We start from the raw sequence: 18,454 nt of genomic DNA, 5'->3' as shown, positions 1-18,454 counted from the left end.
TCAATATATTTTGAATCTGTATCTTACAGAACTATGAAAGATAGAAATAATGCATTAAACTCTATATTTATGTCTGCTAACTAACTACAATCTATTTGACAGTCCTAATAACATGTACATTGATTTCCTTGACCCCAGAAAAATGGAGCTGAACACTATATTCATTCTTTTATACATTAGGAGAAACAGAATTTTTTAAAATTGAACTATGTGATCCAATGCATTGTGAGAATTTTGGGGGAAGCATTTTGAAAACAATGGAAGTAATGCTGCACAACTGTTCAGATGCTCTTTTAAGTCATTGTGCAACAAGTTTCTTGCTCAAAACTGTAGGACTGCCTTTCACATTTGCATCAGCCCTAGTGGGTCCCTATTGTTGGCACTCTGCTGTGCAGAATGTTGGCCATTGTCTTTAAATACACTGCAATCTATTTTTTTCTAAATGACTTGGGTGACCTCTAAGATATTTTGATAATATCTGTTGGGATAAAGAAGAACTTTGTTAACAGCACACTTAAAGGGAACACATATACTAAATGCTAATTTATTCCAAAGGACTGAAAATTAACTCTAGATGAATAATAGAGTTAATGAATAAAATTGAATTCAATATTCACAGTTTTCTCTGGAGTCTGCCACAGTCAGAATTTCAGAACAGAACATATGGGATTAGAGCTGAGTCAGAACTACTTAGATTTTTTTTTTTTTTGGTTAGCATTTTCAGCTATGTCAAAATACATTTCTACACTTCTTGTGAAATCTTTACTTATTCATTTACATTGCCCTCATTCTTAATTGCCTTAACTTGTCTGTAGTGACATCGTATCTGATTGGCTACATAACATTGTGTCATCATTACCTTATTCATTGTGTGATTGGCTTTGATCACCCACACTGCTAATCAGGGAGGTATAAAGGAGAAGCAGCCAGGAGAAGCAATGGCACCAGATACAATTGCAAAAAGGTGAATATGTGTACACTATAAGAACTGTTTAAGAAAAATGTCTACTCCATTAAATTTTTTAATTCTAGTACTCAATAATCTAAAATTGAGAATATTTACCATAGCTTTGTACAGGACTGGATTTTCTCTGTCAAATTCAAAATTCCCTTTCAAACTGTAATCTGTATTCAACTCCAGTATGTGAAACTCCAGTTTCAGTATGTGAGTGAAAATCTAACACTAAATTTCATACCATAAACGGAAACTGCTAACAACATTAGTCATTCAATATTTTTTCTTAATTCCATCAACATTTTCTGAAAATTTGAATTTTGTGACACTGAAATATTCAGAGTTGTGATTATTCTTTCTTCCAGTTCCACTGTTTCACACACTGCAGATGAACCAAACGGTTTTTTTCTCTTAACTCTTTTTATTACTTTTACGTGCGTCCCTGTATCCAGGGGAAATGTGCTGCAAAAAAACAGCCCAGTCTATTATTAAATTAAACGGTCACAGGACAAAACCTACGTCAGAAATAGAATAATTTCTTGTAAAATGTTTTTGAAAACCAGAACAACATGCCTAGTATTGTGTGAATTTTAATTCCTTGCATAATGCAATATTTAGACCTTTTAATTTCAAGATCTTGGCCCTCTATGGAAGTTGTTTGTGGTTGCTGTATCAATTTCTCTCAATTTGTATATCTTACTTGAAAAATCTCTTAATTTCCCCAAGCATCACTGTCTATTTTCCCCCAGGAGGCTATTCAGACTGTAGGCTTTACTGCGGGTTTATTGCGAGGCTTTACTGCGAGTTCAGGGCATAACGGATACTCCAATGCAAAAAGAGGATTTTTTAACCCCGGACATAAATTGGGCTAGGTTCCAATATGGAGGGGATAACCCGAATCATGTGTGAAATGCTGTCTTAAATATCGCACAGACTTCAGGGTAAATCTGATCAATATATGAATGCACACCCATCCTCCCAAAGTAAAGTTGTAGTAAAGCTGTCGTCTGAAAAAGCTCCAGGTTATAAAATAAATGTGTGTTATTTCTCTGTAAGTTGTCATAGTAACTATATATTCACCTCTTTCAGCTCGACTATTCTCAGCTGCCCAAAAGCCTCCTGCTCCTTCAAATGGCCCCACCCTTCCCCCTTTATTCTCCCCTATTCCTAGAATAGCTATGTGGTTCTACCTCTTTTTCAGTTCCTTCAAATCCCTGCTTAAAACTCAGTCCTGGAAACATCACTTGCTGGACATGTGTGTGTGTGTGTTGTGGGAGTACTTAAGAGAGAATCTCCAAACCATCCAGACTATCCAGGAAGGAGAGCCACTTAAAACCAAGTAAATGAGGTACTTCCTCCTCCATTTTGAGTTCAATTAGCCTTGATGTTTATGGGATAGTCTGGGTCAAATATGGCTTGACAGATATGAACATGTTTATACATTCAGAGTTTTCCTGGCATGTCTGTAACTTGGCTTTATAGCAACCAGTCACTGCCTCCTTCCCTCTCTCCACACTAAAGAGATCCAATTTAAACTGTTATCTACTGTAGACAGTGATATATGTTTACTGTGCTGGTTATAGTGAAATTGCAGCCATCTGTGACAAACTAAATTGAGTTTCTTCTAGCATTTTAAACATTGAGACTCCCTCAGCATAATCAAAACCACAGGATGGCGGGAAAAGCTTTTGAAGCTATGCAGTGTGTCCTTTGACAGTTGGATGTTGCCACCACATTGATTCACAGGCTAAGGTCCACCATCTAATGAAAACAGATTATTTTGGAAGTGTGCCTGTCAAACATTGGAAATAAGAAGGGACTAAATTAAACATGCTAAGGAAGGCTTGCCCATCGACTTTACTGAAGCAGCCCCTGAGCATCACTCCCACAATTAAAGGGTCTTGAGGCACTTGAAAGACAAACAGATATATAGTGGCATAATTTTCATGGCTATATCCTAAATAGGCATGTACAAGATCATAATCACAGAAGCACTTATTGGCCAAAACATAATCCTATAATGTAATAAATCTGATCTATCTATTTTTGGTTTTTTGCCAAAGCAGCCCCAAAGTGAACAGAACTAAAGTGAACTTTATTAAGGGTGTGTGTGTGTGGGGGGGTATTCTACAAGCACTCTGATAGCTAGCTTTCCTTTCCTTATCTTATGCATTACAAAATAAGCACAGATCTATTATATATGTATGGTGACATCCATGGGATTGTCCTATTGCAGTGGTTAACCGCTCAAGACATGTCAAAGATGTACATTTGCACCCTAAATATGAAAGTGGGTTGTAGTGAAGAATATGCACTTTGCATGTGCTCAGAGGCACAATTGCCTTTGTATTGTACATTCCATTGCTGACGAGTGGTTCTGAGATTCAGGCGCTTGATTCATGGGTTCTGGAGGAGCCATTATAAGTCTTCCCAAAAGCCACCAATTGCCTGTTCTGTGATGTATGAAGTTATCCTAATATTCCAATACAAAACCAAAATCAACATATGGCTACCAGCCTCATGATTTAAAACTATCAGAATTTTGGGTAAGGGTAAGGATCATCTTTATGTATGATCCTGTCACACAAATACAGTTGCAGCTGCCAAAAGAGCATGAGAGGTACCTTTAACATTAAATTAATGGAAGCTCTAATGGTACCTGCTTTAACATTAAATTAATTGAAGCTTTCTCTTACCAGTGGTAACACAGGCACTGCCAGGCATTGCAGCAGTGGTGCTCCGGCCAGCATCCCAAGTATTTGTGGAGGCCAAGTGATGTGGGCTCCGGTTGGAGACACACCACTGTGCAGGATGCCGGCCGGAACACCACAGTGTTCAGCGTTCAGCAAGTAAGAGAAAGCTTCCATTAATTTAATATTAAAGGTATCTCTCGCCACCACCCCCAGTGCTGCCATCACTTTTTTTTTATTTAAAGCAGGAACACTGCGAATGGAACGGGTTTGTTCTGTTGAAACACCGGGTCGCCCCTGCTGTTTTGGTCTGAACGTATGGGCTGGTTTGCATTCCATTCCAAATATTTCAAACTCGGAATGGAACACAGAACCTGTTCCATGCACACTTCTAGTTGAAACGCAGATTTGATATCCAAATGTGAGTATATATATTCTCACACTAAAAGCCAGGGCCGGCTCTTACCAGTAAGCAGAAGATGTGCCACATTGGGGCGCAGTCTGCAGGAGGGAGTTGAGCTGATGATACCTCCTTTAAAAAAAATTAAATTCCAGCCACCGCACGGCTGAGGAGATGGCTGCGGGGGTGCGTGTGTGTCCTACCGCCTACACCTCCCCACCAGCGGCAGAAGCAACTGAACAAGAGTAACACTGTGGCTTGCTGATTGGCCCAGTGTCGCTTCCCAGTTGCAAGGCGCACCTGTGCAGTGAAGTCTATTAAGCATCTCGCAGTTAGGAAGCGACACCGGGCCAAGCAGCAGGCCACAGCATTGCTCCGATATCTTCTGCCGCTGCCGGGGGCGGGGGTGTAGAAGGACTCACACGCACCCCCACAGCCATCCCCTCGGCCATGCGGTGGCTTGAATTGGCGGGAGGCGGTGAGAAGAAAATGGCACCAGACACAGTGATGACAGAGGAGGTGGCTGGCGGCCCCACAAGGGAGCCCTGCGGCGGGCAGGCAAAAATGGCAGGGAGGTGGGGAGAGAAAGTGCTGCGGGTGGGGGTGGGGACTGCCTGTGATAGGAGGAGGACGGGGACCTCTGTAACGACGGGGAACGGACTTTCTTTTTCTCGCCAAGACTGCTCCATTCTCATTCATATTCTCTCTCTCTCTCTCTCTCTCTCTCTCTCTCTCACACACACACACACACACACACACACACACACACACACACACACACACCAAGACTGCTCCGTTATCTTAAATACCCAGGGCTTAAGCTGTGTAGGGCTTTATAGGTTATAACCAGCACCTTGTATTTTGCCCAAAAGTGTATTGGTAGCCAAATAGCTCTTTAAGTATAGGAGTAATATAATTATAATTATATTATATCCATATTATGTACATAATTAAGTAAAATTTTGAATACACACTAATTGTATTTATTTTGAATTTTCATTTTTTACTATAGCGGGGGGGGGGCGCTCAACAGAATGTTGCATCAGGGCGCCAGATCCCCCAGAGCCGGCCCTGCTAAAAGCTCTCAGTAATCCCCAAACCAAGATAAAATTGAAATTAGAAACATTTAAGTAAACATTCAGAATCTGAATTTCAAATTTCCACTTGTCTTCTTCAACTCCAGCTGTATAGTATAGGCCAGCAGTGGCCCACTTGAGGCTCTCCAGCAATTGTTGGAGTACAGCTGCCAGCATCCCCAGCCACAATAAACGGCAGCCAGGGAGAATGCAAATTGCAGTCAACAACAACTGGAGGGTCTCAGCTTGGCCACCCGTAGTACAGACTTGGAACCACTCTTATTTGGGTCCCCTTCACACATAGCTACAGCAGAATGAGAGCCCCTTTCTGGTCAAGCAATCCAGGTGACTGTGTATGGAAGCTTGTGGATGGGGCCCAGAGCCCATTGGAAGAGAAAGGCCCACCCAACTGATTAGATCATTCACATATGGTCCACTTCTGTGTGGGATCACATCTAATCATGGGGAAATTGCTTTTGTGGCTGTGTGAGAACTGGCTTGACCTCAAGCCGGCTCAACCTTGAACCGGCTCAGTCTGAGGGCTTGACCTCAAACCAGACCAGGCCTGATTTAGCCCGCGGTCAAGCCAAACCCTGGGTCAGTATGGGCCCAGTTCAGGGGTGCCAGTGATATTAAATTTTGTTTCTTAAAGAGGCCCACTTACCGCTGCTGAGGGCTATGGTGGCCCCTGGGGTGCTGCAGCCGTGGGGGTGTGTGTGTCTCTGGTGGTTCCCCTCCCCCCACTGGCCTCCTCCTGGTTTCTCATGGTAAGTGTGTGGCGGCTCGTGTGCATGTGCGGTGGCCTAAAAAATGGCCACCGTGTACTCACAGAGGGTGGAAATGGCCCTGAAACAGGGGGATGCCAGTGTGTGGAGGGGAAACCACCAGAGACACACACATCCCGTGGCCGCAGCAGCACTCCACAAAGCCGGTGAAGCTTTGCAATAGTAAGTCTGCCTTAAAAAAAAAATTATTTAATGTCGCTGGCACCTATGAACCGGTTCAAATCCGAACCGAGCTGTGCCCCTAGTTCAGGGTGCCAAAACTGAACATGCTTTGTCTGGTACGAATCCAGTTCAGAATTAGGCATACTGGTTTTGTGCACATCCCTAGTGTGAAGAGATCATCCTCAGGAGAAACTGTGCACAGGAATGAACCACAGCTTGAAAACAACGATTAAAAGGTTACCAAAAAAAGCATTTACCTGTAGAAAATCCCATTTTCTTGTGGCACTTTGTAAATTCTATATTAAAATAAGTAACCAAGGCATGAATGTAGTCATTGCGCTGAATCTGGAGGCAAAATGCAGAAGTAAATGCCAGTTCCTCCTGCTTCACCGTATAAATATCCACTTCCTGTATTGGGGGTGGGAAACAGATCATTCAGATGAGACAGTGTAACTTTCCTTAGCTTGATGATTTTTAAAATGTCCTTTACTAATGGAAAAGCACAATCCAGTGGGAAGTTCTCTTGTGCAAGCCCTGTTAAGATGCACACATTGCTCAGAGGCAGCATTTCAGATTTCACAAACCAGGAGGAGGGCAAGATTTCTTCAGTAAGTGTAAAAGCCATTTTTTGATATGTTCAGAAGGAACTTTTTGAAAGCTAAAAAAATTAAAATATTATTTTAATGCCAAGTGCATTTGTTGCATAACTCCCAACACATCCTAGATGAAAATAGGGACACCCTTACATATGTTTAACACCTCTGTTCTCATGCCAAAGATCACTATTTGATTTATCACTATTTGATTTTGATGGCAAAATAAAAAATGTATACTGGATGGTGCTTAGTATTAATGTGTGTGAATCTACATGTGTATACATTATCTAGATCCATATACTCCTCACTACTACTAAAGAGATTTAATACTGTGGGTCCATATACACTAACTACTATGGATATGTGAGAATGGCAGCACACACGACTTTTCCTAATAACTAAACTATTTATTGCTTAGAATTCACTAGAAAAGCCCAGAGCATAAAATGTAAATTGGTTAGAAACAGAAAAACAATTTTATCTGACAACTGGCTATAATTTCTAATCCATTTTACCTAGAACAATTCATATAGGTCTAACTATTAACACAGGCTTCTGCTGCAAAACTGAAACTGTTTTCCCAGTCCTTTCATATGACCTGTCTTATGCCAAGGTCTTCTGGGCTAAGCTCCTAAAGAGGCAGTGGCACATACTAAGGACATTTCTAAAAAAGACAAACTCAAAAGCTCTCCCAGAGACAAAAGAGGGGCAGTGATTTACCAGTGAGAAGTACTAGAAAATAGGAACTGTGGTGGTGAATAGGGAAAGTGGGGGTGTATGGTTTGTTGTGGCTATTCGTTTATACTCTATAGTAACTACAATATACAGTATATTAGCAGCACAAGTCAAACATTAAAAAGAAAACAGTTTTTAAAAAAAAATCAGAAGACAAGGAATTTGTGCCTTTGGCATTCATATGTTAGGGCTATACCACATGCTATGTTAAGCCTATGAGTGAGGCAGGAGTGCTTGATTTTCACAACCTAAGAAACAGTTGTGTGGGGTGATCCAATCAGGATTGGAACCGTGGCATAGAAGAGAGGGTCTTGAATCCTTTGTCCCTGCCACAGTCCCTATCTGAATCAGATCTTCCAATGGCTTGCTATTTAAGCCTCAGTCAAGGGCTTAATGTGATATGTAATTTGGCTCTTAACAAACAGGCCCATTTAATGGCTTGGGGCAACAGCCACCAACTACTAGGGCCAGCTTGATTGGAGCCAGGCTTGACATCAAATCGGCCCAGTTTGGGCAATCTGACTTCGAACCAGCCCAGACCCACAAAGGGGGCTACTGGTCTAAGTTTGAATTGGACTGGCCCCTGGTTCTAAGAACCGGTTCAGGCAGTGGCTTAGGTATACTTATAATCTTTAAGCTAGAGAGGAAGAGAAAGGGAAATAAAAGGCTGTCAGGCAGCAAATGCTGCCTGAAAAGGACAGGGGAGAGCTCACTCAGGGCTCTCCGGAGTGGGCGGAGGGATTTAGATCAGGGCTCTTCCGGAGCCCAAGCTATGCCCCCTGCAGGCTCCGGCAGCCCTTTCCATTGGTGGCCTGGCAGCCACGGAGCCAGCTGAACAGCGGCCTGGGTCTGGCCTTGCTCGCTGGCCCCCTCCACATATGCCCGTGTGCGTGATGTCACGCACGCAGGGACGTGGCTTGGGCTCCAGAGGAGCCCAGAGCGAACTCCCCCATCCTGCCCGGGCTACCAGGAGCCCAAGCTAACTCTCCATTTCTTATTTCAGGCAGCACTGGCTGCCCGATAGGAAGTTTCCCCCTTTCTCTCCCTGAGAAGAGGGCCACGCCCCTTTGCATGTGATATCACATGCAAAGGGGGCGTGGTCTGGGCTGCCAAGAACCCGAGCGAGCTCTCAGCTCATCATTTCAGGCAGCGCTGGCTGCCTGACAGGACGTTTTCTCCATTATCTTGCTCCAGAGAAAGAGAAAAATGTTGGCGCTGCCTGAAATAACCAACAGAGAGTTCGCCCAGGGTCTCGGCAGCCTGGGCATGCGGGAGGGGGGAGAGTTTCCTCTGTGCTTCTCTAGAGCCTGAGCCACGGGGCTTCGGCAGCCCCTTTCATTGGCGGCCCGGGTTCTTTGAACTCGTTGGCACAATAGTGGCTACGCCCCTGCAGCCTGGGTTCTTTAAACCCATTCGCACAATAGTGGCTCCTCCCCTGTCTCCTTCCCTAATTAGAAAACTGTGAACCAGCTTGCTGTGTGGATCTAGTAAGTTGGCTAGCAGGATGAACAGGATGAAGGTCAACTGCCCCCATGGCTTCTCTAAAAGGGGAATTTGCATGAGAGCACCATGCAGAGATCCCGTTTGCTACAAGCAGGGCTTGTACAAAAGTGCTTCTTACTGGATTGTGCCCTGAATTACGCATTTAGCTATCCAATTTATGGCTCAGCAACTTGGGAATGGTTTTGTAGGGAAATGGCAGCTTTTTAAAAGTATAGCAGCCACTCAATCAACAGGCTGACCCTGAAGTGAGACCTAAAACCAGGCAAGCAGCCAATTAACTCCCTTTAGCATTGCCGCAAAGGTGGAGAGGCAAGGCAAGACACAGAAACAGAGTTTGCCCTAAAGGGGACTACAGAAGTGACAGGGAAGAAGGCAAGAAAAGGCAGTTCTAAAAAAAGAGCTTTGGTTGGAAGCAGATCTTCATGACTTGTGGTAAACCAAGCTGAACATAGCCCTTCAGCCACATAAGCTGGCTACCAGGGGCTCAGGACATCTCCTTCTGACTACCTGCTGTGGCTACAAAGGACCAGTGGAAAAGGGAAAGAGGATTCCCACTGTGACTACAGGATATGAATGTAGATTATCAAAAAATAACAATGTAAGAAATATGTATATTCAAAATAAGAAAGAAATATATTCAAAAATAGTGAAAAAGTGTACAATCAATGATTAATGATCCATGACATGAACATAATAAACAATGTACAAAAAACCTTCTCACAATATGAAATATCTAAACAGAAGCATATGCATTAAGGAAGGAGGGTGAGGTAGGCAAAATGGACTGCAGGATGGAGTGGGCAAAGTCCCATAACAAGTTCAAAATCCAGATGGAAATGGCAAATGGCCAAAACACTGCATAAGACGTAGTGTCCAAAGAAGTGTGAAATTCCTCAATGGCAGGATGTTCAATGCTGAATCAGTGATAAACGCCCACTGCAAGTCCAGAAAAGAAAAACACTCTGCACGAATCAAAAATGATTCATGAAGAAATGTGGAACGGCTCTTCCAGATATACTGTTTCGCCCATAGAGCTTCGTCAGCCTATACAACACAAAGCATACAAAATGCAATATAAACAGTAATACAATCAGGGATAAATCCCTACATTAAATACATTACAAAAAGAATACCTTAGTATAAGCTCATATACAAACCTCCGCAACATTAATGCTGGTGCCCCATTTCTTAAACAAGGATCAGTCTAACTGTCGTTTCCAGCAAACAGGTTGGCAAGAAACTCTCCACTTTATACCCATCTGAGAGAAGATTCCCACAGGTGAAAGTGGCATCGTAAATGTCAGGCATCCAGATGGATGACTCAGCAATAAAACAATTAGCATAAATGATCAAGCCATGACAAGCAGGCAATTAAAGGCACAAAGTCCACAATACTGAGCCCTGAAAACTGCAAGCATTATACAGAGTGTAACAAAACTCACGCCCCGCTTGACAAGATGTAATATGTACATCAGTGAACACGAGAGAGAGAAAAGGAAGAGGGCATTCCAATAACATAACTCAAAACAGAGGATAAGAGAGGCAAACAGCTCCACAGGTTACATACAATAAAACCATAGGGAGACAACGATGAAACTCGTCTAATAGCAGGCAGACAATAGTGTCTGTCCCAGTGAACATGGGAGTCAGGGGAGAGTGCCCTAGAGATAACTAGACAGATCTAGATAAGTATTAAGCCCAGCTGGCTCCAAGGTCTAGTAGGTGAAAATAAAGGAGGCTTCTGTTTGCAACAGTGCCCGATGGACGTCTGCAGACATAAAGCAACGTCTCTGATGAACATACAGAACAAAAAACCGAATATCATCACTCATATGATGGAATTCTACAAAATGATGGACCAAAGGTGCATCCATAACTCGTGAGTTAATCCTGGACCTATGTTCCGCAATTCTGATACGAGCACACCTCTCAGTCATGCCAATGTACCATTTCCCACATGGGCAGATGACAGTATATACGATAGCCCTGGTCCTGCAAGTGGCAAAAAATCTGAGTGGTGTAGACACACCAGTGATTGGATGACGCACCTCTTTGGTGCGGACTGCTAAGGGGCAAACCGAACATCCCCCACATGGGTGAAAACCTGTGGTGGCCTGCAAAGGTGTAAAGGTGTCCAAACAGTCTGATCGAATGAGTATATTTCTAATACTAGTAGTCCTGCAAAAAGCCGTGATAGGTGGAGACTGACAACCTGGAATGTCATTAATTATATGCCAGTGCTTCAAAATAAGCTGCTGAATCCTGAAAGCTAAGGGAGTATAGTCAATGGACCAGATAACTCTATGTGTCCTCTTCCGAGGTTGGTCCTTAAGAAGATCTGATCGATCCCTCTGCCTGGCTCGGTCTCTGGCAATTTGGATCACTACCGGGGGGTATCCTCTCTGAATCAGTTGTTGTTCAAGAGTCTCAGCCTCCCTCTCAAAATCCACATCCCAGGTGGAATTACGCCTGATGCGTAAAAATTGGCCATAAGGCAAGCCCTGCTTAAGATGTCTAGGATGATGAGAACTGTAATGTAAATAAGCGTTCTTATGTAAAGGTTTCTTGAATGGGGCAAATACGAGTCGCCTCCAGGGCCCCACCCAAACCCAGGTGTCTAAATAAGGAACTTGATGGACATCCCAATGGTTGGTAAATTTGATGTCTGAGTGCAGATGATTCAGCCAATCAACAAATTCCATGAGTCTGTCTTTGTTCTTAAATACAATAAAGACATCATCAATAAAACGCTTATAAACCTCCAAATCTTCATAAAAAGGATTAGTCCTCTGATTTAGAATCCACTGATCCTCAAGCATTGCCATAAACAGGCATGCTACACTAGGTGCCAAAGTGCAGCCCATGGCTAAACCTTTAATCTGGCTATAGAACCATTCTTGAAACCTAAAGAAGCTCTTCTCAAAAATAAGGTCCAGTAGTTCTAAAAGGAAATACGTGGGGGGATGAGGGTCAGATCGCGACAGTAATAAAGATTCCACAATTCCATGTGCCTGTTCCAGAGGTATACTAGTATACAAAGACACCACATCTAAGGTCACTAAAACGGCTCGGTCAGATAAAACTGTTCCTTCAAGCTTGCAAATGAAGTCCCTCGTGTCCTTAATATAGGAGGTAATCTGTCCAACAAACGGTTTTAAATGATGATCAACAAAAATGGACAGTGGCTTAAGGACTGAATATGGAATGTTTGTCGATAAAAGGCACATCTATTTCATTAGATTAGCCTTCATTTGCCATGTCAATCAACAAACTGAAATATGTTAATATCAAACTGTAGCACTTTCTCCCCACAGTTATTGGCATGACAAATCGGTGATTAGCTAATGAGGCCTGATTAATTTAACTGGAGATGCTGTGGGTTAATCTGCAACACACGCACATATCTTGGGTGTACCCGTTGCTAAACCCATGTGTGGCTGCTCTGGTGAGAGTTCGCGACCAGCTGCTGGATAGCGACGGGGACAGGTGAGAGGGAAGAAAATGGTGGTGGTGGTGGCGGCAGCCGAGTCAGGGGCCTGGCCGGGGGGAAAGGTAGGGATGGGCGGGTGGATGGCAGCAGTGGGTAGGCGAAAGTGTGGTGGCAGGTGGATGAGTGGGGATAGCGCATGGGGGAATAGCTGCTCTGGGTGTGTGTGTGTGTGGCAAACTGGAGGCTCAGATACTCTGCGCCCAGCCCAGATAGTTCTGTATTAAAACTTGTGCTCCACTATTGAATTATGGCCCCTCTCTTGGGGAAGGCAGTGTATTCTGACCACTCTCCAATGTATCATCCTGTAAATCTTTCTGCCCACCTAACAGTCTCCTTGTGGATAACATTTTCCTTTCAGTGATGTACACTGGTGTAGGAAGATGTGTGAGCTTTACGCAGAACAGTGTGCTGTAATAGAGCAGTGTATACACACACACCCTGCCCAAGATCATGCATAAGAATATGAGAAGAGCCTGAGTGCAAAGGATCAGTGCAAAGGTCTAGCATCTATTTCCAATAGTGGGCAGCCAAATGCCATTCAATCGTTAGGTTGGAAAAGTAGGGAAGAAACCTCAGATTTTAAAGTCTTGTAAGAAAGGGTTTTCACAAATCAAAGCATATTTGACACAATGAGCATCTCCTCTGTGTGTGAAGCTCTCCAAACCATTTGGCTGCTCTCCTGATTCAGCTTCCCAAATCTTCCACCAACTCTTTACAGTCTTATACCAGCTGTTCAAGGCCTCCTCCAAACATTAGTCATACAGGGACTGAAAATAACACCTGTTAGGAACATTATCACCCCAAATGACTGGGAAGGGGGGGGGGTTAATTGACAGGTCCATTTACAAAAGCTGAAATTCCCTTAGTTCTGCCATATATATTATTGGTAAATTTAGTAAAACAAACACATTCTTTATATGAATATGGCAGGATTTTGGCTGGGGCATGTGCTGGTTTTCTTGTCCCTTTTCCAAGTAGGTGTGTGCAAAATTGTCATGGGGATTTATTTTATTTTATTTATTTATTTATGCAAAAAGTAAAACCAAGTTTTCTATTTATGAATGTGTCCCAGGTTTGTATTGACTCAGTCCCTATTCATAGAGGCATTTTGGCTGCCTCAAAATCCCAAGCTAGGGATGATGATAGATAGATAGATAGTAAACTTTAATAAGCTTTAAAATACTAAACTTTATTTGTTAGCTGCCCAAATGCACATTTTTGCCAAAAATTAGAGAGAAATGCCATGATCCACATATTTTCATCTAAACTGCATGAAATAACTGGGCAGCTGTGTCAAAGCAGAAGGCTTTGTGTTAGGATACATGACCAGAGAGTTGATCAGAAAAGCAATTAAATGACTGTAACCATCTGTGGCTGGGAGACTGCACAGAAAAAGGTGCTAACACTATTAAACATTTATATGGCACTTTAATGTGTTCATAGCACTTCACACACATTATCTTAGTGATTTTTTACAACATCCTTGTAAGTAGGTCAGTAATATTGCTATATCCTTATATTGCCACTGAGGAACTCTAGTATGTTGCTTGAGGTCATCTAAGGTGAGATATGAATGAGAGACTTCCTTTTCCACACATCAGCTGCTTAGCGTCAGCATATTGAGATGCTAGTGCTTAGATGTCCTGATTCTATTGATTTCTGCAAAAAGCAGCTGTAGGGGTTCCCAGCTTGGATTGCGACCACGGCACTGGGTGAGGCGCATTTAACTCTTACCCTCCTGAAACTGTTATTTGTTCTGCTAGGGAAAACGTACATGTATCCTTTAAAACACAACAACAACAACGAGGGTGGCCTTATTCCCTGCATCATAGTCTCACTAGGGATGCTTCCAAAATTTTCCTCATCTGAATTTCCCCCTAGGTTTTGGTGTTTCAGATTACCTGGTCTCTATTCCAAGGGGTGCCAATTTATTAGGAATTCTCCATTGTCCTCTTTTTCTAGCCTACTTTCTTAAGGAAAGTAGACTTCTGAGATCACCCAGAAGTGTGTGTGTATGTTTGTGTGTGTCCCTAACAATTTTGCGGTGCCTGGACTAATATAAACCTAATTTGGTACAGTTGTAGGGACACATACTCGATAGCATAGTTTGTGAAGATGTAATCTACCCCAGTTCAAGATGGCAGACATATAAACATTAGAGGCACAAGTGGGCTAACTTGTGAACTGCCTAACTGATTTGAACCAAATTTGCTACAGCACAAAGGGACAACTCAAGGGCATCGTTTGTAATGATGATGATGATAATAATAATAATAACAACAACAACAACAACAACAACAACAATACCACAGCCACACACAAGAACAGGGACCAGCACCACAGCCACAGGGAACAGTGCCGCAGCAGCCATGCATGGCCCTTGGTAAAGAGAGTTCTGTGCCCGGAAAAGCGGCAGGGTGGCAGTGGAGCGGGTAAGGACCTGCTTACCTGCCTTTTAAGGGAACCACTCCCCGCCTTCACAAGCCATTCATGCATATCCCTAACTGTGGCCAAGCTATCTCTGTCCCGGTAAGGTTGTAGCTGGCATGTCAGCCAAAGCTGATAAAAGGCTCTCTGAGCCACAGAGGCCACTTGAGCCTCTAGGGACAGTGCTGGATCGATGAGCACCCTCAAACTGTGAACCTGGTCCTTAAGGGGGAGTACAACCCCATCTAGAACAGGCTGAACATCATTCACCCAGGCAGAGGAACCACTAACCAACAGTACTTCTGTCTTGTCTGGACAGAATCTCAGCTTGTTCACCCTCATCTAGTCCATTACTGCATCCAGGCACTGATTCAGGACAGTCACCACCTCACCTAAGTCCGATGAAAAAGAGAGATACAACTGAGTGTCATCCACATACTGATGACACCTTGGGACAAATTTCTGGATCACCTCTCCCAGCAGTTTCATGTAGATGTTAAACGGCACAGGGGAAGGAATGGAACCCTGAGGAACCTCAAAGCGTAACTGTCAAGGGGTTGAGCAGTAGCCCCCTGCACCATCTTTTGTAAATGGGTCTTGAGGTACGAGCGGAACCACCTCCAAGCAGTGCTTCACACACCCAATTTGGCCAGCCTGTCCCAAAGGATACCATGGTCAATGGTATCGAAAGCCGCTAAGAGATCCAAGAGAATTAACAGGGTTGCATCCCCTCCATCTCTCTCTCTGCACAGGTCATCCTCAGGGGCGTATCTAGGGTAGGGCAAGCAGGGCACATGCCCCAGGCACCACTTGAAGGGGGGGTGCCATTTTTAAAAATTAAAAAAAAAATTTAAAGGCCACCAAAAACAAAATGGCCACTGTGCATGCTCAAATGGCCTCTGTGAGGCCATGGCAGGCCTCGCAGAGGCCATTTGAGCATGCATGGCAGCCATTTTGTTTTCAGCAGCCATATAGATAGATAGATAGATAGATAGATAGATAGATAGATAGATATAGATATAGATATATATAAAATGGCCACCACACATGATCAAATGGTCCCTGCAAAGCCCTAGAGGCCAGCAAGGGGAGAGGGAACCTCTGCAGACCCACCCCACAGCCTTTAGGAAGCCCCCTAAGGGGCTACAGGTATTTTTTTAAAAAATTTAATATAATATAAGTAACTGTACACATATTCAGTTTGGCACATTGTACAGAGAATCAGGGCTTGTGAATAATGAGCTTAAGCTTATGAGCTAGGATTGTATTCATTTGCTCCTACTTTGCTTCTTGTGATAAGTGAGTTAAATGTGATGTCTTAATAATATGGCTATTAATGGTGAGTTTGTCTTTGAATCAGTATGAAATCCTTAGTATTAAGGCCCACTGGGAGTTTCTTGCTCTCTTTCTCTCATGTTAACTGTCTTTCTGAAATACTAGAATATATTCCAAGCAGTGACACAGTTGACTCTGCATATCCTTGAATTATTTTCAGAGTATCTGGGAAAAGTCAAATTCTCCATTTATTTTTAAAACTTATGTAATAGTGATGCTACAATGCATAGTAGAGAATTAGACAGGCACTTCTGTTTAGTTTTCCAAGTACACCTCCACATAGTATTTGGGTATTTCATGAGCCCCAGCATACTGAAATTTGTAGTTTTCCAGCACTTTTTTATCTGGCTACGTCCACAGCTAAATTGTTTTTGAAATATTAAAAGATTAACGAGCTTGACTTGTATTTTTCAGCTGATATTATGGTAAAGTTATCTGAAAGATGGGTGTCAGATGTTTGGACAGGGGGCGCAATTTCAGTGCTTGCCCTAGGCGCTATTTTCCCTAGATACACCTCTAGTCATCCTACAGGGTGACCAAAGTCATTTCCATTCCAAAGCCAGGCCTGAGGCCTGATCAAAATGGATCTAGAAAATCAATTTCCTCCAAGACTGACTGGAGCTGGCCAGCCACTACACACTCAGGGACCTTGCCCAGGAAGGGAATATCGGTCACAGGCCTATATACATCCTCTGGGTCCAGACTGGGTTTCTTCAGGAGTGGTTGAATAATAGCTTCCTTCAATGGAGCTGGGACTACTCCCTCTCTCAATGAGGTGTTTAGAACCTGCTGGACCCAGCTAAAATATCCCTCCCACTAGATTTAACAAGCCACAAAGGGCAAGGGTCAAGCACGCACGTGGTTGGCTGAACCTGACTAAACACCTTGTCCACATACTTGAGGACCAGTAATTGAAATTCCTCCAGCAAAACTAGACCAGGTGTTACTCTGGACACCTCTCCCAATGACCCTGCACCAGCCATATAGTCCAACTCATAGTGCATGTGAGCGCTTTTACCCTCAAAACGCTGACCAAATGCGTCACAGAGTGCTACTATGGGTTCTAATACATCTTACCAGGAATCAGATTTCAAGAGGCCCCACACCACCCAGAAAATCCCTGCTGGACGATATTGAGGGGATACAATGGTGGATGTAAAAAGTTTCTTCTGTTCCATAACTGCAACAGAATAGGCTCGATAATGAGCTCTAACCTCTGTTCACCCTGACTTATCCCAGGCAAACACTTATGTTCCAGCCATCTCCCAGCTTGGATCATCGCCCTCAGCTCAGGAGTATACCAACGTGCTGCACATGCTTTGCTTTGTGGGAGAGGGCACTTGGGAGGGATCATGTCAACTACCCCAGCCATCTCTGCATTCCAGAGAGCATCTAGATCTTTGACAGGAGCACATGCCATACCAGCTGGAAAATCCCCCAGAGCCTTCAGGAATCCATTGGAGTCCATCCATCTCTGGGGGTGGACCATTTTAATTGGACCCCGAGCTTTGCAGAGTGGTATAGCCATTGAGACTGTGAACCTCAGGAAGTGATCGACCATGATGTCATCCATCCTGATTCAAGATGGCGGACACATGAACATTTGAGGTGCACGTGGGCTAACTTGTGAACCACCTAACCAATTTGGACCAAATTTGGTGCAGTTGTAGTGAGTGACACAAAGGGACACCTCAATGGTGTTGTTTGTGATGATGTCATCCACCACAGTTCAAGATGAATATTTGAGGTGCAAGTGGGCTAACTTGTGAACCACCTAACCAATTTGAACCAAATTTGCTATACCTGTAGTGACATCTCAATGGCACAGTTTGTGATCATCCACCCCTGTTCAAGATGGAGGATGTGTGAACATTTCAAGTGCAAGTGAGAACCAATTTGGACCAAATTTAGTACAGCTGTAGGGACACATCAGGGCACCTTGAAGGCATAGTTTGTGAAGATGTCACCTGCCCTGAATCAAGATGGCAGATGTGTGAATGTTTGAGGCACAAGTGGGCTAACTTGTGAACTGCCTAACTGATTTGGACCAAATTTAGTCCAGTTGTAGTGATAGTCAAAGGAAAATACAGTGATTAGTTCTTACCAGAACAACCTGTTTTGATTTCCAAACCATATGCTACATCACATGCAAAACTTGCCACAGCTTTCAGTTCCATCATTTCATTCATACCTCCCCACTGGCACTACCTCACCAATGTGGATGGTCACAATGATAAAACACTACCCCCACCCTGAAATGTGATCATATATATGGTTGTATTGTATAATATATGCATAGT

At 43.4% G+C, this 18,454-nt stretch overlaps 1 protein-coding gene and 1 long non-coding RNA gene across 12 annotated transcripts in view; both read right to left on the bottom strand.

Moving 5' to 3' along the window:
* The window catches only part of PRMT8 (protein arginine methyltransferase 8), a 424,784-nt gene that overhangs the window by 8,585 nt on the left and 397,745 nt on the right, over positions 1-18,454 (bottom strand). For 9 of the 11 annotated variants that reach the window (XM_053256302.1, XM_053256301.1, XM_053256300.1 and 6 more), the window contains one exon: positions 6,326-6,476. The exons of 1 other annotated variant lie outside the window; for it this stretch is intronic. In XM_053256302.1, coding sequence (XP_053112277.1) covers positions 6,326-6,476 — 151 coding nt within the window. Of the gene's footprint in view, positions 1-1,004; positions 3,429-6,325; positions 6,477-18,454 lie in introns of those variants that run through there. One more of the 11 variants, XM_053256303.1, reaches the window with a different exon arrangement.
* On the bottom strand, positions 9,494-10,116 carry LOC128327489 (uncharacterized). The gene is made up of 2 exons (XR_008308637.1): positions 10,060-10,116; positions 9,494-9,946 (listed from the first exon to the last, which is right to left on the bottom strand). It is a non-coding gene; the product is annotated as an uncharacterized LOC128327489 (long non-coding RNA).

The sequence above is a fragment of the Hemicordylus capensis genome, chromosome 5 (genome assembly GCF_027244095.1).
Source record: "Hemicordylus capensis ecotype Gifberg chromosome 5, rHemCap1.1.pri, whole genome shotgun sequence".
Classification (NCBI taxonomy): Eukaryota; Metazoa; Chordata; class Lepidosauria; order Squamata; family Cordylidae; genus Hemicordylus; species Hemicordylus capensis.
This window is presented reverse-complemented; position numbering and strand designations above follow the sequence as displayed.